Source organism: Bos taurus, chromosome 18 (assembly GCF_002263795.3).
Source record: "Bos taurus isolate L1 Dominette 01449 registration number 42190680 breed Hereford chromosome 18, ARS-UCD2.0, whole genome shotgun sequence".
Taxonomy (NCBI): Eukaryota; Metazoa; Chordata; class Mammalia; order Artiodactyla; family Bovidae; genus Bos; species Bos taurus.
Window position 1 is genome coordinate 26,337,791 of NC_037345.1, and position 26,637 is coordinate 26,364,427.

Here is a 26,637-nt window from a genome sequence, read left to right on the forward strand (position 1 = left end):
TAACATCCCACATGTCATGAGGCACAGCCAAAACAAATAAATTATCTTGCAGATAAGCACAAAACTATGGGGAAATAGACCAACTGCCTCTGGTTATAATAAATGGAGAACTTGCTATGGAGAAAAATTTTATAGCACCTAGCAAAACTGCATATGCCATTTCCCTTTAACCTAACAATTCCACTTCTAGTGGGCCCAAATATACACTGGCAAAGACGATGGATGCAAAATGCTATTCATTGCAACATTATTTGTGATATATAGTGAAAAACAAACTGAATATTCACAAATAGGTACTAGTTCACTAAGGCACAAAACATCTATTTAGTAGAGTGCTGCTGCTACTGCTGCTAAGTCGCTTCAGTCGTGTCTGACCCTGTGCGACCCCACAGACGGCAGCCCACCAGGCTCCACCATCCCTGGGATTCTCTAGGCAAGAACACTGGAGTGGGTTGCCATTTCCTTCTCCAATGCATGAAAGTGAAAAGTGAAAGGGAAGTTGCTCAGTCATGTCCGACTCTTAGCAACCCCATGGACTGCAGCCTACCAGGCTCCTCCATCCATGGGATTTTCCAGGCAAGAGTACTGGAGTAGGGTGCCTTCTCCAAAACAAACAAACAAACAAAAAAACACCCCTTTAAATTAAAAGGAAAACCGTTTCAAAGACTTCTATGCCATGGGTTAATGGCTACAAGTAATAGACAATAATTATCATATTATATTCAACACAAAATGCCTTCAATTGTAAGCCACAGCATTATTTTGCATGCTCTACAAAATTAACTGGGTTAATCCTAATTGTAAGAGGTCACCAATGAGATGAATCATCATTTCAGAGATGTTACAATATTAAAACTGTGTAACTTATGATTGATAAAAATGGTTAATTAAAATATTATTCCTTGCTATTGCAGAACTTGCCATAGCTGACAAAATTCCAAACTTAAAGAGACCAGAGTACTAGAAGGAACTCCCATAAATGCTTCACTCACCAATTAGCTACATTTTGCCCTATTTAACCATTTTTTCTATAATATCCACTTCTCTCCAAAACATTTTAGATTAGATACATCATGTATCTTTTATCTCTAAATACTTTATAACCTGTTTTCTAAGAACAAGGTCATTTTCTTACATAACCTTGTAGAACAACAATCATGAAATCCAACGCAAGTTGGGCAAGGATAAAATAAAATAGGCCAAATTCAAATTACATCAATTATTCCCATAATGTCCTCAATGCTCTTTTCCCCCACTTGGATCAGAATCCATTGCACTGAGTTGTCACATCTCTTCTGTTTCTTTAAACTGTCAAGAATTCATCAACTTTTATTTCTCTTTTCTTAAACTTGATTTTTTTACAAAGTAGAAGCCAGTTTTTTGTTTTTATACAATGTCCCCTTGATTTGTGTTTGTCTGCTACTTTGTATTTTGCTGACAGCGAGATTACCACATAACGTACACAACGTTCTCAATGGGTTTTATCATGAGGCACGTGTAGAATGGAGCTGGTGACCTCCTGATCAATAAATTAATGTCGTAAATGTCAGATCCAGCCTTCTCTACTGAAATGTTACTACTTTTCCCCTTTGAGAATCACACAGGTATTCATTTTACTATGCTTCAGAAATTACAAAAAAGAATATATAGGACAGAACAAAAGTGAGGACGGTGGAGTAAAGACCTCTAAATATTCTCTCCTCCATAAAACCAACTAGAACACTAGCCAAAAAAAGGTAGGAGTTGATTTTTCCAAAACTCTAGAAATGAACCAAAAGGCTTTACAACAGTCAAGGGAAGGAATTCCCTGTCAGTGCAGGAATTAAGACTTCTTGCTTTCATTTTACTGCTGGAGCCAGGGATCAATCCCAGGTAGAGCAGCACAGAGTGGCCAAGAAAAAAAAAAACATGAGGGGAATTTTTCTTCCAGAAAGATGATTACTTCTTGGTAACAACAGCAAGCTTCATGACATCTTAATTTGCCCAACTCAGAATTAAAACACAATCACAGTGAAAACCAGCAAGCAACCTGACAACCACCAGATCAAGAGGGCTCAGAACTGTGCTGAAACATCTTCCAAGTTCATTCTCAAAGAAATAATCATTATTTCACCTATCTGAGGATTCCCTGTGAGACCACAATGGCCGGGTTGTCTATACTGGACCTAAGAACTGACCCAGGGCAAACAGACTCTTCCTCATGGTTATTTGCAGAAAACATTTTAAAGGTCACTGTTTTAACTTCCTGAATGCCTAAGGTAGAAGATAACAGTCTGACGAAACAACAGGCTAACCAAAAGTTCAAAAGGAAAACTTCAGATGATTCCCATGGGTGGAAATCTGAAAAACTCTCACATTTCCCCAGGAATCTAGAAGGTATGAGGTGTGTGTAGGGTTGTGCTAGCATCTAAAGCTGTGCCACTGCCATGAAAGATCTAAGAAATCCCAAGTTCTTAGGTTCAAGCCCAAGTTCACCTCAAGCCAACCTTCAGGTTCTGACTAAGAAGCAAGTGAATACCACAGTGGACTTGTCAAGAGACCAACTTAGGGTTAAAGATATGCCTGGACACAGCACATAGAATCACCAGGTGAAGAATAGCTTACTGATTTCAGAGTTTAGTTTAACAAAACCTCCAATCTTAGCTAACCACAAAGCTTATCCAGAGATATCAGTGACCAAAGAGGACAAAGAATACAGATATTACTGAATTCGTTCAGAAAAGAGCATTAACAAAACAAAAAACCCTTGAGTAGGTTTTCGAGAATTGTGATTTCGAGAATTGCCATATTAAACTTTCCAGCTTTCAACCACAAATAGGACATGCAACACACACACATATAACCAAACTAACTAGAAACAGAGGTAAGGAAACTCCCTTCAATGTGAAACGTAACTATAAAACCCATAACTAACATTATAGCTAATGGTCAAACACTGGATACTTTCCTCCTAAATCAGGAACAAGATAAGGTTGTCTGTTCTCACCACATCTATTCAACTTTAGACTGGAGGTTCAAACAAGAACAATTAGACCAAAAAAAACAATCCAACTCTCTATTCAGATACCATGACTTGTATCAAATATCCAGCAAAAAGCACGACTAAGGCAATGCAAACATCACTGAAAGAAATTAGAGAAAACTAAAGAAATGGGAAGATATCCTAGATTTGTTAACTGGAAGACTTAATACTATTAAAATGGCACTATCCCCCGAGGTGATCTAAAGATTGAACATAATCCTTATCAAAATCCCACTGAGCTATGTAATTTCTCTGCAGAAATGGACAAGCTGACCCTAAAATTCTTATGAAAATTAAGGAACCCAGAATGACCGAAACAATTTTGGAGAAGTAGAAAGCAAAGTTAGAGAACTCACACTTCAATTTAAACGTTTACTTAAAAGTGAAAGTTATCAAGACAATGTGGTACCGGCATAAGGACAGGCATATAGATCAATGGAATAGAACTAAGAGCCCAGAATAAACTCATATTATGTGCAACTGATTTTTCAGAAGATAGTCCCAAATGGAAAGACCAGTCTCTTCAACAAACAAATAGACTATTCACATGTAAAACCATGCATTTAGGATCCTATCTCACACCACATATTAAAAAATTAACTCAAACAGAGCTCATACTTCAGTAGTATAGTACTTTGGACTTAAAACCCACTGGATTACTTTAAATGCTGTTGTATTTAATCATTCAAACCCTCTTCCTCAAATCAATAATTATCCACACAATCCAGTTCCAGTATTAAATATACTCTTCTTACCCTGCACAAGCTTGTAAACAGGCCAACATTGTCGCGAGGGTTTCTGGAGGAAGTTGAGCACTTTTAGGCTGATCTTTCTCTGGGGCAAGTCCCCCCAAAATAGAAGGACACCGTCTCTTTAAAAAAGTCATACAAGCCTGGATAAAAGGCTCCTGAAAAAGAGAAAGTCTTTCAGTGTATTTGAAACTCATCATTAACTGATTTCAGACTAAGCACTACAACTCAACTCCAGAATATAGTAATAACATTTTGCCATTTTCTTCAGTTATCTTGACCATCAAAACTTAAAAGAAGTAATAAACGGACAAATCCCACTTACTCCATGCTCTCGAATTTTATCTGTGAGCCATTTGTCAAGTTTGAGGTATTCACGACGTGAAGCAAGTGCAGCAAGGTCAATAACAAAGGCAAATGGAGTACCATTTAGCAGCATTGACAAAGCCTAAAGAAAAAGAATATTAGAAACTACGAGTCAAGCAATTGAGTGACTTTTCTGTCCTATTTTCTGTTTCCAGTTTTTATTTTCACAAACAAGTCTAAATAAAATATTGCTAATATTTTCTTAATCATAATTTTTTAAACAAAACAGCTTAGTGTATATCAATGGTAACACTTGTCCCTAACTATACGATCACATTTCAAAGACAAACACATGACTTTACCTTCACAATAAACTTTACCCTGTGTTTTTTCAAATAAACCTAAAGCAAAGCAAAACACAAAGCATGAAAAATTATCTTTATCTGTTAAAAAAAAAAAAATCTAAACTCAGGCTTCCTCTAAGTACAACTACACCACCAGTACTGTGTACATCAAATCAAAGACATCAAGAATCAGACTATTTGTCAAAAGAATCCGTTAATGCTAATGAAATCTGTAGAAAAGTCGATAGCCAATCAGTTTCTCCAAAAATTGTATCTCACAGATTACATCTAAGAAGATGTCAGTATCACTTATTTTAAAACAGCCCTTTAAATATCACAGAAGACCAAACAAAACTCAGTGAAATGTAAATGAAAACATTTTTACACTTCTAAAGAACCACTCTTCTTCCAACCTCTTTCTACCTATAAGGAAAAACTAAATCTCATCCATTCTAGCTTAGAGTTACATGTGACTTATTCCTAAGACACTTGGAATTTTTATCATCAATAAATAAAGCGTTCTCTGTCCCTTCAAACTCACCTTCAAGTCCTGGGCCACATCAAGTATTCGAGACAACTTGGCCTGGTCATACTGCTCCCCTCGCATGTACCATTCTGCCATTGCATGCATGATAAGTTGGCGGATTGAGGGAGACTGTCCCTAAGAAAAGAAAAAAGGGAGTTAAATAGCAATACTACTACTAACCATTTTGATACGTTGTTGCAACTGCTATTACGGCTGATTTCACCTGTACTCATGTAAAATTGAGCTGTATCAGTGCAAATGATAAAGCATTGATTACAGTGACTTGTGTGTTGTGGGGGGAGGGGTGTTATTTCCACATCTTCCAAATGATGCCTACCCATAAACCCTTAGGTCATATACTCACTACAACAAATCTGTCCTATAAAACACTTTCAAAGACAATATATGATGTGAACATGAGGGTGCATCAAATTTACATGATCCCTTAAATTCAATTACATATTACTGGCCTATAAAGACAAAACAGTGTTCAGCAGAAAACAGCCTGTCTTTGCAGTTGAATGGTAATTTAGCTAATGTCTCTCAGAGAAGCAACAGCAATCTAAATCTACTATCTAAACCACTTTCCAGTAACTGTCTCAGAGTGACAGAAAGCCCAAGTGAGACACGTATCTAATCAGGAATGGTGATGCATGTCCCTTCACTGTGCCCTCTCTCACAGATTTATTGAGAAAAGTCTAAGAAGGCCTACGCTTCAAACTTCTGGTTAAATGTTTGATAAACACTTTGTAAACTCTTATCTATCATGTGATTTCAGTCTCCAGCAATGCAGGTGGCCCGAGGAAAGGAATGGAACCAAGGCTAATGTTTTCCAAGTTTTATCTGGTATATAACGAATAATAGCAGGAATATCTTAAAGAGGGGAAATTGGTATAAAGGGGAAAACAACTGCTTTTTCTTAAAGCCTCTACATATATCTGCATTTAAAATGCAGGCTACTGGGGAGGAGGGGAAGATCAATGGACAGAAGAGTATTTACTTGTCAAATGCATCCTACAAAATTGGGTGGGAGGCACAAGGGCTTGAAAACTCAGCAGGAACCAAAATAAAAATTTTTTTTTTAATTTTATTTTATTTTTAAACTTTACAAATTGTATTAGTTTTGCCAAATATCAAAATGAATCCGCCACAGGTATACATGTGTTCCCCATCCTGAACCCTCCTCCCTCCTCCCTCCCCATACCATCCCTCTGGGTTGTCCCAGTGCATTAGCACCAAGCATCCAGTATCGTGCATCGAACCTGGACTGGCAACTCGTTTCATATATGATATTATACATGTTTCAATGCCATTCTCCCAAATCTTCCCACCCTCTCCCTCTGCAACAGAGTCCATAAGACTGTTCTATACATCAGTGTCTCTTTTGCTGTCTTGTACACAGGGTTATTGTTAGCATCTTTCTAAATGCTGGATTTAAAGTACAATTATGTCAATTCAATTGATCTGTGATATTCTCTCATTTGCTATTAAGAAGTAAAATGAGAACCTTCTGTTTCTATTAAGCTCTGTACTGGTACCCTAGCGATACAGTTTTCATAATACTGAATTTTTTTTTTAATTGTCTAGCCTCCTTGCTCTTTCAAGTTTTATACTTAATACCTACATGATGCTAAAAGATAAAATAAATTTTATGGAAGTGTGACTTTCTCAGAGTGTCAGGATTCCAAGGTTGACAATTTCTCTAGTTGAACATCATCAAAAGAATGTCTATTATGCAGAAATAGAATTACAGATGTAGGAAACTAACACAGTTATGGGGGGTGGGGATTGGGAACGACATATACACACTACTATGTACAAAAGAGAGATAACTAAATAAGAACCTACTGTACAGCAAAGGAAGCTCTACTCAACACTCTGAAATGGCATGTATGGAACAGAATCTGAAAGAATGAATATGTGTACGTATAACACTCACTTTGCTGTACACCCAAAACACAAATCAACAAAAAAGTTTTAATGTTGATTATTAAGACAAAGAAATGGTCGTATCTTACCTGTCCATGCCATGCATAGTGCAAAATTATAGCTGAGTTAGGGTGGTTTCCAAGGAAAATTGGCATCAGAGTGGAGATGAGTTCGTGGCGCAAGGTGTGCCAGGAGGTGTTGATTTGTAATAAGGCCAATACCAGCATGTCTGGACAGTGTTTGATAGGGAAGCTGAAGAGCTGTTTGACTTGCTCATATTGCCCTACCTCTGCGAGCCTTAGCAGAGATTCAATCAAATCCAAGCTCTTCCTAACAAGAATGGAAATAAGATAATCTGTCAGTGAAAATCTAAGGACACAAAATCCATTTTCCAAATAAATGATACCAGCTATCAAGACAAAACCAAGTTGCTGTCATCTTTAGTATTTGAAAAATATTTAAATTGGTGCTGATTCATCTCAAATATATAATGCTGGCATGCTTTCAAACTAACTTTAAAAGCCGTCCAAATTAACAAAATAAGTGATGAAGGAGTAGACGTGACTGACCATTTGCATAACCACGGACCTCCTCACCATGAAAAACTTTTTGTGATTAGAGTGAAAAGTAAAAATATCAGAGTTTACAAACAGTCAAAAATTCAATAAAACATAAACACAACAAACATTCTACATAAAAATACAGCCTGACTCACACAACACTGCAAATCAACTGTATTTCAATTTAAAAAGAAAGCCCAGCCAGAACACTTACTTTGGTAACACAGTTTTAACTTACGTGCCCCCTCTGATGTCTATACAAGTTCAGAAGTAATCAATACCTCCTATGAATTGGAAGCTAAATGTGGTTGGCTTCAGCCAAGCCTCAAATCTTACTAATCCTAGTCCATAAAAACTATGGGATAGAGATCAAATTAAACACCATGAGGAAACAGATACCCTATATCATAGGGAAGACTACAGGATGCTATTTTTCCATTAAATCAATGGTCAAGAATTATATTAAAAAAAAAAAAAAAGGAGGAAGACTCATAGAATGAAAGAAACTATGTACTTAGACCTTGTGTGGACTCCCAATCATACAAAGTGTTATAAACCATTTTTGAGACAATTAGGGAAACCTGAATATACAGCTGTATCAAGGAGTTATTAAATATATAATGACATTTCAGTTTTATAAATTGGAAAGAGGTTTTTATCTGTTAAAATGAAGAAACACTACCATACACATTAATCTTAACAGGAAGGGAAAAAAAAAAAAAAATCAACCAACCCAGCAGATCCAACACTGGCTACCACCTGGACATCTGGGGAATCGATACACTTTAGAACAGACCACTGCTTCAGAACAGGGATCAGCAAACAACATTCACAGGCCCAATCTCACACTGCCTAATTTTTGTAAATACTGTTTTGCTGGAATAGAGTCACACTCACTTTTATATTGTGCTACAATTTAAGAGTTAAGTAGTTGCACAGAGACCATCTGGCCTGCAAAGCCACATATTAAACCCTTTACAGGGAAAATTTACCATCCTTTGTCTTGTAAGATGATGTCAATAGGGCTTTGTGCGTGCGTGCATGCTAAGTAGCTTCAGTCGTGTCTGACTCTTTGTGACCCTATGGACTGTAGCCTGCCAGGGTCCTCTGTCCATGGGGATTCTCCAGGCAAGAATACTGGAGTGGATTGCCATTTCCTACTCCAGGGGATCTTCCCAACCCAGGGATTGAACCCACATCTCTTAAGTCTCCTGTATTCTCCGGAGGGTTCTTTACTACTGGTGCCACCTGGGAAGCCCAATAGGGCTTTATACTGACCTAAAACGAACAGCCACAACACGTCCTCCTCCCTCCCCCTCCCCCCAAACACTAACTGTTCATGTTGAAAAAGTGTCCCAGTAGAGTATGGTTGAAAAAAATGGAAAAAACATTATAAAGTAGATGTCTTTGAGGACCAAAGCAGCCCATGGCCACTCCCTATAGCCATGAGTGTATTTTAATAGTAATGCACATCCATCCCTCAGAGAGGAATGACTTAAGTTTCAGGAGAAACCAACTCAGCCAGTCAGATTTTCCCTCAGAAATTTGGAATTGAAACTCAGAGAAAATAGATAATTAACTTAAAGTTTGAGATTTCATGAGTTGGCCACTTTGAGCCACTTACAAAAGCAAGCAAGCAAAATCTACAGAGAAAAGAAAGGGATTTAACCCTAATAGAGAAGTGCAAATCTCCTTCTAACGTGTCTGATAGTTTCAGAAAATATACAATGGCAGATATTACAAGAAGAAAGATGTGTCTAGTGATAAGGGGACTAAATAGAGATTTTCACCCAAGAACACCCTACTATATAAAATTTAGGGTAAGCAGGCTTGCTAAAAATACTATTTCATTTAAACCTTTAACTATGTAGTTGGCTAACTATTAATCTTATATTTCAAAAAAGTAGAAGTGATCCTTTCAAGAAAAGCTAGATGAAGAGTGTTTACCATGTGGCAATTTCTCGATTGTCATCCTCTGGTGGTGCTTTCAGAATATCAGTGGCAACAGTATGACAGGGATAGTCGGCAAAACAGAAGATCTCTGGATTTATAAGGGAATGCTGAATGAAGGAGAGCTGGAAAAAGAGAAAAAAGTCCTTACTACCATAAATGACTGTGGATGTTAAAAAACTGAAACATTTTAACAAAGCAATTTCAACCTTAAGGTTATCAGAAATTTCCCTTTAAAATCTTAATTATTTGATCTTTCAAAACCACAGGTAATTCAGACAAAATAAGGTGCATGATGACCCTGGAGACAAACATCCTTAAAATACTGGGAAATCAGATGGATTGCTACACTTCAGCTGAGTCTGGTATTAAACTATAATAATGTTTCTTCAAAATTCACGGGAGTCTCTGCTTTTCTGACCAATGCAAAACAAATTCTATTTTAAAACAATATTTTAATCAAAGGATAGATGTCACTATGTTAGTTGTTATTTTGTGTCTCTTCTATAGCTAAACACTATTCACTTACCTGGCCTTCTGCGTGTTTCCAAGGTCTGTATATGAGATCTACAGGGAACACTTCCATACCCAGACCCCTTTGAATGCCATAGACTACATTATGAAGTCCTTTACTATCACGAATTTGAAACCCAGGATGGTCCAGTTCATAAGTTACTTCCTTGAAATTCAAACTCGGGTTCTAAAAAAGAAAAGCACTTCAAAGTTTAAAGAACAAAAGTGCACATATTTTGATTGCTTTATCCAAAGAGTCACATTAAATCTTTAGTTCAATCAAGATGGTAATAGTCTAATTATAGACACAAAATCATCTAAATCTTTCCGGCATTACCAAAAAGTCTTAGAAGAGGTATATTCCTTTTTAAAAAATTTTTTATTTTTATTTTGGCTGTGCTGGGTCTTCATTGTACCACATGGGCTTAGCTGCCCCGCAGCATATGGGATCTTAGTTTAGTGACCAGGGATCGAATCTGTATCTCCAGCACTGCAAGGCAGATTCTTAACCCGTGGACCACCAGGCGAGTCTCAGAAAAGCAAATTCTTAATATTCAAAATAAACCAGCTCTACTAGTAAGTAACTCCAATCTTTCAGCAAGCAACTCCAACCTTTCAGCTCATGATATACTTCTGAATATATATGAGGACATAATGGGGAAATCTCTCTTCCTCTACTTTAGTGCAATGAACACGCCCATCCCGATAATGCCTCTTCTTTACAGTAAGACTTCATTACTTTGGAACAAAGTGGCAAAGATAAACCAATTATCCCAAATGTCAATCTTAAAGATCTCCCCTAAAAGTATCTCAATGTATGTATCAGGAAAAGTGATCTAAATTCTTTATGACAAAAAGACTAAAAATATTCTATTCAAAAATGTTTTATGAAAAGGTATTCATAAAAGCAGTATGAGATTCCTTAAAGAAACACAAAGCACAGGAAACAACTTTAGAAGATCATTTACCAAACACTCTGCACCAAGCAATAAGAATATTTTGTGCTTGGGACTTCTCTGGTGTCCCAAGTGGGTGTCCCAGTGGTTAAGACTTTGAGCTCCCAATGTCAGGGGCACAAGCTGGATCCCTGGGTGGGAGACTAAGATCCTGCATGCCACATCGTGTGGCCAAAATGGAAAAAAAAAGAATATTTTGTGCTTGAAAGGGAAAAAAAAAAAAGGATGTGCATACTTCAAAATTAAATCTCCAACCAAAACATCATATCCAATTTAGTTTTGCTTTAAGGTGACTTCTCTGAAGACTTGCTTTGTATACAGTACAAAGAGTAAACCTCAGTTGGGGTATTCACTCTAAGGCAACAATAGCATTCAGAGGTGAGATTTTTTTCTACAGTTTGTTTCAAGGACTGAATGTGACAGAACAGAATCATAAATATACTATTAAATAGCATTCCTAGAAAGAGGTTAAGTTTGGAAAGTCCACAGGTATGCCCCTATGGTTTCCTCCTTCCATCTTGGGTAGTAAAAAAAAAAAAAAACAAACAAATTATTAACCCAATGTATGTCTGAAATTGTCCTCTGCTCCCTGTCTACAAAAAAATATACAGAAACTCAAATACATGAGAAGAAAAAGGAAGAGGAAAATATTACTAATTCAACTATTCAAATCCACACTGAAGGTATTTAATTTATAGCCTTTGCACTCTGAAATCAAAACAACATAGGTTCAGATAACATGGAACACTGTCCTTGTCTACAATAAAAAAAAAAAAAAAAAGAGTATCATCAATAAGGCAATAAACTACTGAGATGAAACAGAGAGAAAAGCATGTTTTCATTTTATAGACAACCACAGGTTAAGAACAAATTAATAACTGGTTATCCATAAGTGATAAAACTGTGATTTTATTTTGCTTTTCTTTCATTTCACTTTCCAAATTTTCCGCCATGATCATGTTATTTTTTAATAGGTTTGAACACCATAAATCCATCTACTATTAAAATAAAAGGAAAACCCTTTGATGTTAAGGTCATAAAGAGAATGGTATGATTCCCTGTTATTCAGTTCTGTCTCTAAGTTACATATGTGGAAAACTAAAACTGAAATATAGGACAGACAAATGACCTGACACCTTACCAAGAATGTTATGTGTGTGTATGTAGTCATTAGCCTCATATGTAGTTCCCTGACATTTTATGAACAAGCCTGGAATATTACACCTTGATCTTGACTCCACACTCCTTTTTAATAACTAGAAGTTTTACCCTTGTATTTAACATTTCAACATTTTAGGAGAGGTACTTTTTATTTTAGGAGAGGTACTTTTTATTTGGGAGCCAATTATTTAGCTTATGGATATTCCAGAAGTAGAACTAGTAAGAGATGTACTGATTTTTATTATTCCTATCCACCATAAACAAAGTTGGCAGGGTTTTTGTACACCTTCCAGAAAACATTCAGACTTTCTTTCTCCTCAATAATTCTTCATATAATCATTATTTTGTAACAAATTCATCCTTCCCCAAAAACCACACACTAACTGCCAGCCAATCATCTCATCAGTGTGATTCAGAACTGCATAGCAACAATTCATTATGAACAAAGCCAGAGTTTGACTATGTGCTATTTCCAGTACATAATTACTTCTGATGTTTCATTACATTTAAGCCAATGAAGTCAGAAATTACAAAACAGTGCAGCCCTCATTCAGCTAGGCACTTCACTCATTAAAATTTTCATTCTCTGGGCTATACCTTACTAATATCATAAATATACGACATTACATGTACTCACCAGTTCTTTGAGAACATCGATCAAGACTTCTACATTCCATGTGTGTGCCTGTGCTCCATCACTTTTATCTTTCCCATCACTCCAGATTCCACTGCCAGGAGCAGAGATACTCTGTAGGAGTAAAAAATGAATTAAACAAAGCCAACTACTGCATGTGTTCAGCTCGGGTTGATAGAACAATCATACTGACTTAATAAAATAAAAAGGGTAGGACATTAATTCACTTTGTAAAATAGTTGATTGCCACACTTACCTGTAATGGAATTCCGTCTGTTAATCCTGAATGAGTTCGAGCCATCATTCCTAAAACCCTTGCAACCTGGGCAGCTGTGACCTCCCGAACACCAAACTGCATGATTATATTGCGACATTCTTCAATACTGAAACAAAAATTTAACTTCAGAAAAATAGCACCCTCAACACCAAGGTTAAGAAACACTCATATGAGTCTTTGAGTGAAATCACTAGTTTTACTAACATAGAGTAATACACTTCATTTCTTCTTACTTTCACATAGCAAGTAATGGAAAAAATGCCCAGTTAAGAAAAAAGTTTAAAATACTGATTAAAGAAGGAAATATGAATTAAGAGTAGTATTTTTCAAAAAGAAACAAAATTATCCTCCTCAATCTTTGAATATCAGTATTTTAAAGAATAACTTGATTTATACCAATCAAGGGTTATTCTGATATGTACAAAGCCTTGAAAATGTACTTTTTTTCACTTTGCATCAACAGAAGTTTTATGCCAGACACATATATACACATAAGAAATACACTTTCAAACTAAGTGGAAATGTGATTTGAGTTTTAAAAATATTAAATGTTACACTTAAAGTCAAACTAAAGCACATAAATGCCCTTAATAATATATTCTCAGAAGAAACATTAATAATCCACTGTTTAATAGTCTTAAGTGCTACCATTAGGGTAAGCAATTTCCTCTGATGCCCCTGGCAAGTGGGGAAAATATTTGAAAGGCAGGGTATGAAAGGCTAGAAAAGGAAGACTGTAAAAATCAAGGCACAGTGAGGAAACTGAGGGTGGGAGGAGGCAGAAGCAAATCAGGCATGCTGGATGGGACACGATCCCATTAACACTTGCTGCAATGCCCTTTCTCTCTCAAAAGCTAAAAATGCATAACATGCCAACTAGGCTAGGAACCCCTGTCTGTAAATGTGAGCAATTAGGGGGGATGGATAAGTAGAAATTTAGCCACCAAAACACTAATAGGTGGCAGCAAAACTAATATGTGGAAGATTGAATTTAGAAGCAAAATTCTTGAGAGGCAAAGATAACACATCAAGGAATCATCAGGAACTTGCTTTAAAAAATGACATTGTACTTGTCCTAAGAGTAATCAGAGGTTTAAAATGCCTTCCTACCAACCTTGCACAAAAGCCATAGCCCACTTCTTGCATAAAATCAGCCAAAGAGCTCTCCATCATGGTTTTAGCTACCCCTCCGGAATCAGGCAGGATTCTGTCCATTAGAATGTCCCGTTTTTCAGGGTATAAAAGTGGTGCAAGCACCACAGGACAGCGTTCCTGGGGAAAATCTGAGAAAAGGAAGAAGATACTTATAACTGCTATATTGATTAAAAACGAACTGTCCTCTTTAACTCTCTAAAAGTCCCTCAAACCTGAGTCTTTGACAAGTTCATACTCAAAGCAAAGTTTATTCAGTTTATTCAGCTAGCCCAGTCCAAACTATGACTTCAACACCAATTCTAAAATTTGAATGTTCCTTTGTCATATATAATGGTCATGAGTATATTTTTAATTCTTTTAGATCCCATTATCCATTGACATTGACTAAGTCACACCCTATCAGTTCAGTTCAGTTCAGTCGTGTCCGACTCTTTGCGACCCCACGAACCACAGCACACCAGGCCTCCCTGTCCATCACCAACTCCTGGAGTCCACCCAAACCTATGTCCATTCAGTCGGTGATGCCACCCAACCATCTCATCCTCTGTCATCCTCCTCTCCTGCCCTCAATCTTTCCCAGCATCAGGGTCTTTTCAAATGAGTCAGCTCTTCACATCAGGTGGCCAAAGTATTGGAGTTTCAGCTTCAAGACAGTCCTTCCAATGAACACCCAGGACTGATCTCCTTTAGGATGGACTGGTTGGATCTCCTTGCAGTCCAAGGGACTCTAATTCTTCGGTGCTCAGCTTTCTTTATAGTCCAACTCTCATACCCATACATGACCACTGGAAAAACCATAGCCTTGACTAGACAGACCTTTGTTGGCAAAGTAAATGTCTCTGCTTTTCAATATGCTGTCTAGGTTGGTCATAAGTTCCCTTTCAAGGAGTAAACATCTTTTAATTTCATGGCTGCAATCACCATCTGCAGTGATTTTGGAGCCCAGAAAAATAAAGTCAGCCACTGTTTCCCCATCTATTTGCCATGAAGTGATGGGACCAGATGCCATGATCTTCGTTTTCTGAATGTTGAGCTTTAAGCCAACTTTTTCACTCTCCTCTTTCACTTTCATCAAGAGGCTCCTCAGTTCCTCTCCACTTTCTGCCATAAGGGTGGTGTCATCTGCATATCTGAGGTTATTGATATTTCTCCCAGCAATCTTGATTCCAGCTTGTGCTTCTTCCAGCCCAGCGTTTCTCATGATGTACTCTGCATATAAGTTAAATAAGCAGGGTGACAATATACAGCCTTGACGTACTCCTTTTCCTATTTGGAACCAGTCTGTTGTTCCTATATATCACTATATAGTTCACACCCTATATATCACTCTAAAATGTCACACAGCGCTATCAATTCCCATGCAAGGAAGGCATCAGAAACAACTGGTACATCCATGTCTTTTCATTTCACTGACAAGTGGAAAACTTCCTATTACTGAGAAAGTTAATGCAGTTTAAAATTATATAAATTTTAATATAATTATATAAACATTAAGAAAACAATAATAACAGTGAAAATGGATAGTGGCTAGTCCACTATAAGATTTGTTTTAAAGATCTCTGAAAGGAAGATGGCAATAACAGAACCAGGAGTTATCTTAGCACAACAATGCCAACAGCCGAAGAGGTAAAGTCGGTATATCAAAAGTGATCAACTTATTTCAACCAAAAAGAACATGCCACAATACCATAGTCTCTGTATCCCATAAAAGGGAAAAATCTGACCACATGGAAATACACCAAGTCCAAACTGAGATGGCACTTAGATAACAAGATTGTCAGTGAAGTGCTCTTCGCATTATACTGTTTCTATAACGAGGCTTTTGTCACTAAAATACTCTCTTCCTTCTCAAAGATTATCAACTTAACAGAAAGGTAAATCGCTGTCTTCATTTGTATTCTAAAATCCCTTTGCCATGTATATTCATCCAAAAAAACCATCTTTTGTCTCATCTTTTATAGGCTACAGACAGTCTTTTTACCTCTGCGCAGCGTCTTAAGAAAAGCGTCTATCTGTTCCTGTCCAACTCCAAAGGCTCCCTTCTGCCCAAAGAGGAGATGGGACAGGAGGAGGTGTAGGACCTCTATTGCTATATCTTGGAAGCCACCTTCCTGATTTCCACTGACGTCTGCGTCAATGTAAGAACGCAGAAGATCTGGAAGCTTCTGTTTGATAAACTGGGCAGCTAGAAGGGTAAACAAACAAATAAACAAACAAACAAAACAAGTTATTTTTGCACCACAACAGGTCAGAAGTCACATACCATCAAAATGTAGATAGATGACCATCATTCTCATTCACCAACTCACCGTTCACCCTCTGTATTTTCACAGCTCTAGCTGGCAGACATAAAATAAAAGACCAATTGCCAAGGGCTTGGTGAGGGGGTAGAGAATTTTTGGACAGGTACAGAGCTTCAGTTTTTTAGAACAAAGAAGTTTCAGACATCCATTACATAACAATGTGAACAGTTAACACTAATGAATTATACATTTGAAAATGGTTATGAAGGCAGATTTTAATGTGTTTTTACTATATACACACACACATAAAGGAGATCAAACAAAAATAATCATACTCTCTAAACTAAGTTCAAGATTCAGAAATCCACAGATTTTAAAGACTCTAACCTCACTACAGGAAAGAAGAACTTACCAAAACCTCTGAGATCTGTGCTGGAAGAATTCAAGAGGGCAAGGCCAAAAATTACCTGAAAGAAGAAGGGTCAGATTGACCAAAGAGTACAAATAGTTGCTTTATTTCTAATTCTGTCTATCTCTTTTCTTAAATCACTTACCTCTTGTACTTTGCTTAACTTGAGAACTTTACTCAGCTGGGCAAATAAGTGGGGTGCAGGCTTTAAACTCTGAAACAAACCAAACTTTATTTTAAAATAGGAACATACAATTTTCAGATCTATAAAAGCATCTGTTCACCCAATTACGGTGCTGCATAGGAGTGACAAATCTGTACTGAGGCTAGCAACAGTTGTGGAACTGTGTTCTGACAAGCTTAAGCCTTGATATGACCTGGTTTTATTAAGATTCTAATTATTATCAAACTACCTTGACTTTTTTAGAAAGCTATAAAACCCTCCAAAGTAAGTATTTGAAGTTTTTTAATGAAAATATGATATGAGATCAAGGATTAAGGCTTTTTTACAACATCTAATAAGATAGCACATCTTAGGGCTACTAAAAGGAATACCAACCTTCTGATAGTGCAATGGATTATCAATGGCATAGGACAGCGTCGAGATAAAATTTGGCTTCGTAATCAGTGACGCACACTCCTGAATCAGAAACTGAGTCTTTAAAAATAAAAAATAAAATTTCATTAGCACTCAGTCATTATCTTGCATAAACAGAAACAGCGTTGCTCAGAACATTAAAGGGTAACCTGATACTGTATACTGTTCCTACATTATCAAAATCAGCTCTTTAAAAATCCCACTGAAACTACCAAAGTCTATTAACAAGAAGTGTTACCAAAACCTCTGTAGGACAGAGTCCATTGACAAGGTCACCATAATATCATGTAATATCATGACAAACTGCTCCCAAATTGAGAATCAAGCCATAGAACTCAATCTAGGACAAGAGATCTTTCTGCCTGACTTACTTGTCAAGCAGGACTGCCCTACAGTCCCGCTTCCTTCAGGCAGGTCTCATTCCCAGTTCTCTAAGCCTGAATTGTGTAGCTATAATGGTCTGCAGCCAGGCAAGACAAGAGAAGGACAAGAAAAGGAGAAGTCCCTCTATCTTTAAGCCATTCAGCTAAGATTATTTCTGGATCCTATTTGTATGTGAGATCTGCTATGCAACTAGGCCCAAAATGCAACTCAGGGAACAATCAGATCTAAGTGAATATATACTGTGTAAGCCCCAAATACCTGATGAAAATCTTTGCCACTACTTTTACCATCGCCACTGAAATCCACATGCGAAAATAGGCAGCGTAATAAATGCCTGTCTGCCTCAGGACCGTGCCGATTCACAATCTAAAAAGACCAAAAATACGAGTTTGTAGTCAAAACTGAGTGATTTTTTTTTTAAATTCACCTCTAGGACAACATCCCAAATTACTTAACTGTTCATTCTGGAATAAGAGTTCTAGGAATTGAGATGGAGGTGCCAATATTTTGTGATTAAATATTTTTAAAATGCTCCCTACAGGCACTAGCAAGAAGGAAAGAAAAACAAAAACTACCAGGAATTAGCCCCACCTAATTGTGTTCTCTGATTCCCCTCTATATCAAAAGCATCAAACAGCACAAATGACACACTGAAGTTGTAAGGCAACAAGTTTATAACAAACTGCACTCGTGGGAGCCTCATTTTTTCTGTCCATTGTTGTTTTTACCCTAAAGAGTATAACCTAAAATCTAATACAACTGCGATTTTTATAATAATAGCCCACATGGAAAAGCCCTAAAGGAACTGATCTAATTATTAGTACTGGCCCTGAGCTTCTGGCTGTTGCTCAAATTTACCAATGCTATTCCCTATAACTAAAAAACTCCAGATATCTACAAATTGGTTTGTCTTCTCACCTCCTTTAGGTTTCTGCTCTAAAGTCACTTCATCAGTGAGAGGTTTCCTAATTACCCTCCCTAAAACAGCAATATGACCTGCCATCATCACCCCTCACCCTGCTTTACTTCTCTCCATGGTACTTACCATCACCAGATAATTTTCTATTTTCTACATCTCACTAGACTATAAGTGAGAACTGGGAATTTATATATCTGTGTTCATGTCATATCTAGTCAAGAAAAGAGCTTCAGTTCAGTTCAGTCGCTCAGTTGTGTCCGACTCTTTGCGACCCAATGAATCACAGCACACCAGGCCTCCCTGTCCATCACAAACTCCCGGAGTTCACTCAGACTCACGTCCATCGAGTCGGTGATGCCATCCAGCCATTTCATCCTCTGTTGTCCCCTTCTCCTCCTCCCCCTAATCCCTCCCAGCATCAGAGTCTTTTCCAATGAGTCAACTCTTACGCATGAGGTGGCCAAAGTACTGGAGTTTCAGCTTTAGCATCATTCCTTCCAAAGAACACCCAGGACTGATCTCCTTTAGAATGGACTGGTTGGATCTCCTTGCAGTCCAAGGGACTCTCAAGAGTCTTCTCCAACACCACAATTCAAAATCATCAATTCTTTGGCACTCAGCTTTCTTCACAGTCCAACTCTCACATCCATACACGACTACTGGAAAAACCATAGCCTTGACTAGACAGACCTTTGTTGGCAAAGTAATGTCTCTGCTTTTCAATATGCTATCTAGGTTGGTCATAACTTTCCTTCCAAGGAGTAGTGAAAAGTGAAAGTGAAGTCATGTCTAACTCTTTGCGACCCCATGGACCATAACCTACCAGGCTCTTCTGTCCATGGGATTCTCCAGGCAAGAGTACTGGAGTGGGTTGCCATTTCCTTCTCCAGGGGATCCTCCCAACCCAGCGATCGAACCTGGGTCTCCCACATTGCAGGCAGACGCTTTACCATCTGAGCCACCAGGGAAGCCAAGGAGTAGGCGTCTTTTAATTTCATGGCTGCAATCACCATCTGCAGTGGACACTGTTTCCACTGTTTCCCCATCTATTTCCCATGAAGTGATGGGACTGGATGCCATGGTCTTCGTTTTCTGAATGTTGAGCTTTAACCCAACTTTTTCACTCTCCTCTTTCACTTTCATCAAGAGGCTTTTGAGTTCCTCTTCACTTTCTGCCATAAGGGTGTGTCATCTGCATATCTGAGGTGATTGAAAAGAGCTTAGCACAATGTATATGTAGAGTAATCATCTGTCTATTAAACAGCACATTAACAGACTCCATGAGCCAAAAGATTCGTTCTGGGTTTTTAGTATATTATCTGTATGAATGCTTTGGATTACTTTATAAAAAACAGTGCACCTATTCAAACAGTTTAACATATTAAAAAGAACATGAAAAATTTTTGCGGGAGACATAAAAGATTACTTTTAACACAAAAGACATAATTGTCAAACTCCTAAGTAAAAGATGGTGGAGCTAAGACTACTTTTTCCCTATTCTAGCCTCTCATATTAAAAAAAAAAAAAAAAACTTCAGTGACTTCTTTGGTCATCCAGTGGTTTAAGAATCTGCCTACCAATGCAGGGGACATAAGCTCAATACCTGGTCCAAGAAGATCCCACATGTCACGGACCAACTGATACCATGTGCCACAACTACTGAAGCCTGTGCACCTAGAGCTTGTGCTCTGCAACAAGAGAAGACACCACAGTGGGAAGCCAGGACACCACCACTAGAGAAATTCCACACAGCAACAAAGGCTCAAGGAAGGAAGGAGGCAATTTTTTTTTTTTTTTAATTTAAAATAGGGTCAAAGGACTTGGAAGCTGATAAGAATAAGCTTTCAGTGGCCAAAGAGGATAATGGATGCATATCAAGAATACTTTCAATGGCTTCAAACACATCAAATATGTTAAAAAATACACAGATTTCTAATATTAAAAAACCATTCATTGGTCTTATTTGGAGGCTAGGAAACAAGTCATTTTGAAAACTGGCAAACAGAATCAAGCCCTTCCTCTATATAAATCATACTTCAGGCAACCAGACAATTACAGGTGGTAAGGGCAAGTTTCCATTTACAGAACTACTTCAACTAATAAAAAATGCTAACAATTAGAATGTTACCACTTTGCAATCCTTAACAATCAATGAATCCAGTCAATGAACAAAGCCTGACAAAAATCACAAAAATAGAGACTAGACATTATGAACTCCTAATTAAATAAAGTATACACTGCCACCCATAAAACTGTCCTAAGGGAGAAAAAAATCTTAATCTGATTAAGCTCCCAAATTTAATTATCAATTTATAGCAAAGTAAAGAACATGTAAAATACCACCCTGGGAATGTAATCAGCAATATTCAGACAGTGGATAACTACCGGACAATCTGATTTCTTTAACAAAATAACTGCAAGGGTGGGGGGGTTGGGGAGGGAAGAAGGATAAAACACAGATTTTAAGAGATTTAATAAAAATGCAACAAACTATGGGGCAGAAGTCCTGACTCAAGTCAACAGTTTTTACCTTTTTTTAAATGAGGCAAACTGAAAAAATGCTAATGTTAACTGGATATTTGATGCTTAAGAACTATTCTGCCAGGGGCAAGGGTTTGGAGGAGGACTGGGAATTTGAGAGTAGCAGGTGCAAACTACTGTACAGAATGGATAAACACATCCTACTGGATAAACATCCTATTCTACAACAAAAAGAATTATATTCAGTATCCTGAATAATGAAATAATATATAAAATAATGAAAAAGAATACAAAAAATAATATACATACACATAACTGAATCACTCTGCTGTACACCAGAAACTAACCAACACTGTAAATCAACTATACTCTAATAACATTAAAAAAAAAAAAAAGTTACTGAGCATTTTAAAAAAAGATGTGATAATGGTATTGAGATTAGGTTTATGGTAAGACATAAATGAAATTATGCCTGGGATCTGCTTTAAAACAACTGAAGAGAATGGGTTAGATAAAACAAGACTGGTTACGAAACCAGTCTGGTTTCAAATGAAACCAGATGACAGATTCATGGGGGTTCTATTATACCTACTCATGTGTGACTGAGATCATCTTTAATAAAATCTTAAACTGCAATTTTATTATTACATTTTATGGATGAAATAATTGAAATTTTAATAAAATTTTTAAATTTATTGAGACTATCATTTAAAGAACAGTATAAAATGTTTTTATAATAAAAATACTTTTAATGCAAACCAAAAATTACTCAAGTATTAAAAAGCTGAGTAGGAAAACCAGGCTTGATTTTATTTTTCTATATTTTACTTACATAGTACCTTTTTAAATATTTACGAATTTGTTTGTTTATTTGGCAGCACCGGGTCTTAGCAGCAGCTTGGGGGATCTTTGATCTTTAATTGTTAGCATATGGGAGCTAGTTCCCTGACCAGGAATCAAACCAGGGGAATCAAACCAGGGCCCCCTGAGTTGGGAGTGTGGAGTCTTAGCCAATGGACCACCAGGAAAGTCCTCATATTTTCTTTAATAATGACAACAAATATTTTCAAAGAAAATAACAACTATAGGAGTTACTCTCTAAAGAACATCATAAAACCCTGACTAAGGGGGCAAATTAAATTCTCAAGTTGCTTTTTCACCTATAGCATAGTAATACTAGCCAGCTCATTCACATTTAGGGATTTCAGACATCTAAAGAAAATCTGATAAATATTCCTTCTTCCTACTTGTCAGCAGAAGAAAGAACAAAAGGAACACAATTCCAGTCAACCTATTTAAGCCACAACAAGTGAAAAGTGTTAGTCACTCAGTTGTGTCCAACTCTTTGTGACTCCATGGACTATAGCCCACCAGGCTCCTCAGTTCATGGAATTCTCCAGGCAAGAATACTGGAGAAGATCCCTTCTCCAGGGGATCTTCCCAACCCAGGGACTGAACAAGGGTCTCCTGCACTGCAGGCAGATTCTTTACTGTCTGAGCCACGAGTTCAGTTCAGGTCGGTTCAGTCGCTCAGTTGTGTCCAACTCTTTGTGACCCCATGAATCACAGCACACCAGGCCTCCCTGTCCATCACCAACTCCTGGAGTTCACTCAGACTCACGTCCATCGAGTCTGTGATGCCATCCAGCCATCTCATCCCCTGTCGTCCCCTTCTCCTCCTGCCCCCAATCCCTCCCAGCATCAGGGTCTTTTCCAATGAGTCAACTCTTCGCATGAGGTGGCCAAAGTACTGGAGTTTCAGCTTTAGCATCATTCAGTGAGCCACGAGGGAAGCCCCTAAATATTTATAAAAATAAATACTAGGCAGCTTAGAACTGCAGTAAGCCTTTACCTATCACCAAAGGAAATCCAGAGTCAAGAACTAGAACCCTATTCCCATCCCAGTTCTAAATTTCTTACCATTCTCAAAGTTAAGAGAGGGGGCTATCTGCAAAGGTACCAGTGAGGCCACACTTGTATAAAGAAAATCTGTACACACTGAAAACCTCAGCCCAAGGCTAAAACCAAACATTCTAACATCGACGTTCAAAATTAATTACTAAATAATTTATTCCTTCTTTCATTTCAATTCAAATGCACTTGAACACTAAAGGTTAGGTATAGGAGACAGAGACTAAAGGACAGTCCCACACCTTGAGGTCTTTGGAGTAGAGAAGACGATCAAACCAATTATAATATACTATTAAGTTGACCACATAGAGCCTTGCTGGGGGAAATCCAGGCAGTGCCACCATATTTCCCACTTCAAGGTGAAGTTGTAGGTGCCCCTGCAATTGGCTCCTTCCGTGTTCGTCTAAGCTGCAACTGTATTACTCAAGAACACATGTCTTTCTGAGGCAGCCCTCAAACAACAAGATGGATATAAAGGCCAAGCCATCTGGGCCCCCCAGAGGACCACTGTGATATCCACTCCAGTTCTCCCTGTGGAGCTGGCCAAGATTTTTACTGAGTTTCCACCACAGTTCTCCTGAATTACCATATGACCAAGCAATTCCATTCTTCGGTATATACTCTCAAAATTTAAAATAAACATCCACCCAAAACTTGTAAATGAATGTTGATAGCCACAATATCTACAACAGCCAAAAAGTGGAACCAAACCTAAATATCCAGATGCATGCTTCGACATGAATTAACCTTGAAAACTTACGCTAGTGAAAGAAGGCAGAAACAAAATGCCTCATATGGTATGATTCCATTTATATGAAATGTTTAGAAAGACAAACCCATGGAGGCACAAAGTAGGTCAGTGGTTGCCAGTGGCTGGAGGGAGGGAGAAATGGAAAGCAACTGCTAATGGATTCAGGTGTTTCCTCTTCAGGTGATGCGAACATTCTCAAGTTAGATGGCGACAGCCAAACAACTTTATTAATATACTAAAAACGAGCCAATTTTACATTTTAAAAGGATCAGTTTTATAGTTTGTAAAGTATATCTCACTTTAAGACAGAAAAGAAAACGGGACCGACTAAAATGAAACAGATCAGATTTCCTAAATTTTATAGAAAAATCAAAATCTGTGAATCCTAAAATTTAGAAAAAAGCAATGAAGTAAGATCTCGTCTATATATTAAGCTGAAATCACTAGAAATAAGAGGCATTTTTCATGCAGCATACCCACATAAATTTCCAATTTTCTTCACTGTATACTCATTCCTTTAATGATGCTTGTTTTCTCACTAGTTTACTTACATGCTGTATTTCCTGCTGGCTGGCTCGGTAGTTTTTCTTGGTTAAATTGTCCACCAGGTAGCTGATTTGAGACAAGGCCAGCGAGAGCGAGTCAAGATTCATTGCTGGTTGGGGCGGAAGCAGGCGGCCGAGCCCGGCGCAAAATCACCATTATTCCCCTTTAGTCACCTCAGAGGCAGGTTAATGCTTTCTTTGTAATCAGCCTGTATCTGGTGTCCGTACAGTGTCTTCAGTTCTTTTTTACCAGGAGTCTTACTCTGTTCTGAAACATGGCACCTGTTTAGAATAAAAAAAATTTTAATTAGCTAATTTTTTATTAGGATTAAAAGAGGTTAAATAACTCTCCATCTTAAGACCTGAAATACAACCAAGGACCTTTTAAAAAATTATGTCGTCTCAACCATTACTGATTAAAAAAATGCCAAGTTTGAAAAATTAGGTAGGGGCAGTATAAAAAGAAAATACATCCATCCTCTTCATAAAAGATTGTATTTTTCGCAAGATGTCCTATAACATGAGGCTTCTCCTGTAACAATTTCAATGATAATTTACACTACATCCTTTAGAAGCCACAAGGAAGTATTACCCTAAAATTAGGGCTTGTGGAAAGAAACATTCATCTGACATTCTCAATCCCTCTTCCCACACTGTCTACAACTTATTTAAAAGATTCCATTTATTCACCTTACTACTTATGTATTGCTTCAGAATCAGACAGTAGTTTGGTTTTAAAGCTGTATTTTAGGATATATGTTTCAGTATTTGAACAGCTGACTTAAAATTAAGGACCCCAGAACCCAAATTCCTTCCTGTACTGTTCAAACTTCTCAGTAACAGAATTTAGAAAGGAAAAAGCAGCAATATAGCTAAAATGACAGGATGCTTATCATTTTATTAATTCCAACCACCTGCTGAGTCAGGAACTATTCTATATTACAACACATACAGGACTATTCTGTATCACAACACATACACCGCCCCCCCGCCAAGTTTTTAAGAATTCACCAAGTACCACTGCTGACACAAGAATCTTTGAATGCAAGGAGCTGAGCTTATCCACAGCTTCATAATCAGAAATCTGCTCATAACTTCATTACCATCAGAACTTACTACATAAGGTAAAGGAAATTCATGAAGATTAAAAACCCCCTTGGTAAGGGCATTTAAACCTTTAATAACTTCTTAACAATGTAGAAAGACTACCCTGCTTTGTTCTGTTTTGTTTCTACCTATGTTATTCTTCTCTACATCTTCCTGGGGAGAAAAAAAAACAGTAAGAGAATCTTGGGGATGTGGCAAGGCATTTTTGTCTATTCTAAAGTAATACCATGCTGCTGCTACTGCTAAGTCGCTTCAGTCGTGTCCAACTCTGTGCGACCCCATAGACGGAAGCCCACCAGGCTCCCCCGTCCCTGGGATTCTCCCGGCAAGAACACTGGAGTGGGTTGCCATTTCCTTCTCCAATGCGTGAAAGTGAAAAGTGAAAGTGAAGTCCCTCAGTCCTGTCCGACTCTTAGTGACCCCATGGACTGCAGACCACCAGGCTCCTCAGTCCACGGGATTCTCCAGGCAAGAGTAGTGGAGTGGGGTGCCATTGCCTTCTCTGAAAGTAATACCATATAAGAAGTCGAAGATAAACTGATAATATCTATCCATTATATGTAACTAACATGCTTGCTATAAATTCTTAGAGCAAGTTGTTTCCTTCATAGTATGATGATGGCATATTTCACCAAGATTGTTAACATTATTAACTGGTACAACCTTTTCTGAAACTCAAATTGGCAATTATTGTAGAAAGTGATTTTTGCATTACTCCAGAAACTATAATTCCACCATTAAGACTGTATCTTTTGATGTATATTACCTCAAGAACTCAAGGGAAACAGATTTTCAGTGAAATACTGTGTATCATAGCAAATAGAAAGTAGAGCAAAAAGTAACTGCTTAAATATGAAGAAATACAAGAAATAAATTATGGTATATTGAAACAAGGCAGCTGTTAAACAGAAATGAAGCAAAACTGTGCAGGAAAGACACTTATTAAGACCAAAAAAGGGACACAGATGGGAATTCCCTGGCAGGCCAGTGGTTAGGACTCTCACTGCCTAGGCCCAGGTTTCATCCCAGGGAACTAAGGGAACTTAGATCAGGGAACTAAGATCCTGCAGGTGGGGGTGAGGACATAGGAATTTTTGTTGAGTAAGTATTTAATAACTACCTCTGCGTAAGAAGGTAAAGTGTGGAAGACTGCCCTTTGTATCTTTAGTTTCTAACATTGTTTTCCCACAAGTATATATTTTATTTT

General features: G+C 37.6%; 1 protein-coding gene across 16 annotated transcripts in view; it reads right to left on the reverse strand.

Annotated features, from left to right (window-relative positions):
• Positions 1 to 26,637, reverse strand: part of CNOT1 (CCR4-NOT transcription complex subunit 1) — an 82,995-nt gene that overhangs the window by 33,107 nt on the left and 23,251 nt on the right. For 8 of the 16 annotated variants that reach the window (XM_059876821.1, XM_024978371.2, XM_024978368.2 and 5 more), the window contains exons 2-17: positions 24,330 to 24,605; positions 17,975 to 18,082; positions 17,294 to 17,392; positions 16,880 to 16,948; positions 16,738 to 16,792; positions 16,064 to 16,267; positions 14,042 to 14,210; positions 12,907 to 13,033; positions 12,654 to 12,764; positions 9,916 to 10,086; positions 9,384 to 9,511; positions 6,966 to 7,206; positions 4,963 to 5,082; positions 4,440 to 4,478; positions 4,097 to 4,219; positions 3,778 to 3,929 (exon numbers count right to left, since the gene is read on the reverse strand). In XM_059876821.1, coding sequence (XP_059732804.1) covers positions 3,778 to 3,929; positions 4,097 to 4,219; positions 4,440 to 4,478; positions 4,963 to 5,082; positions 6,966 to 7,206; positions 9,384 to 9,511; positions 9,916 to 10,086; positions 12,654 to 12,764; positions 12,907 to 13,033; positions 14,042 to 14,210; positions 16,064 to 16,267; positions 16,738 to 16,792; positions 16,880 to 16,948; positions 17,294 to 17,392; positions 17,975 to 18,082; positions 24,330 to 24,431 — 2,018 coding nt within the window. In that variant the 5' untranslated portion in view covers positions 24,432 to 24,605. The remainder of the gene's footprint in view (positions 1 to 3,777; positions 3,930 to 4,096; positions 4,220 to 4,439; positions 4,479 to 4,962; positions 5,083 to 6,965; positions 7,207 to 9,383; positions 9,512 to 9,915; positions 10,087 to 12,653; positions 12,765 to 12,906; positions 13,034 to 14,041; positions 14,211 to 16,063; positions 16,268 to 16,737; positions 16,793 to 16,879; positions 16,949 to 17,293; positions 17,393 to 17,974; positions 18,083 to 24,329; positions 24,606 to 26,637) is intronic. The other 8 variants (NM_001206039.1, XM_024978373.2, XM_005218666.5 and 5 more) reach the window with 3 other exon arrangements.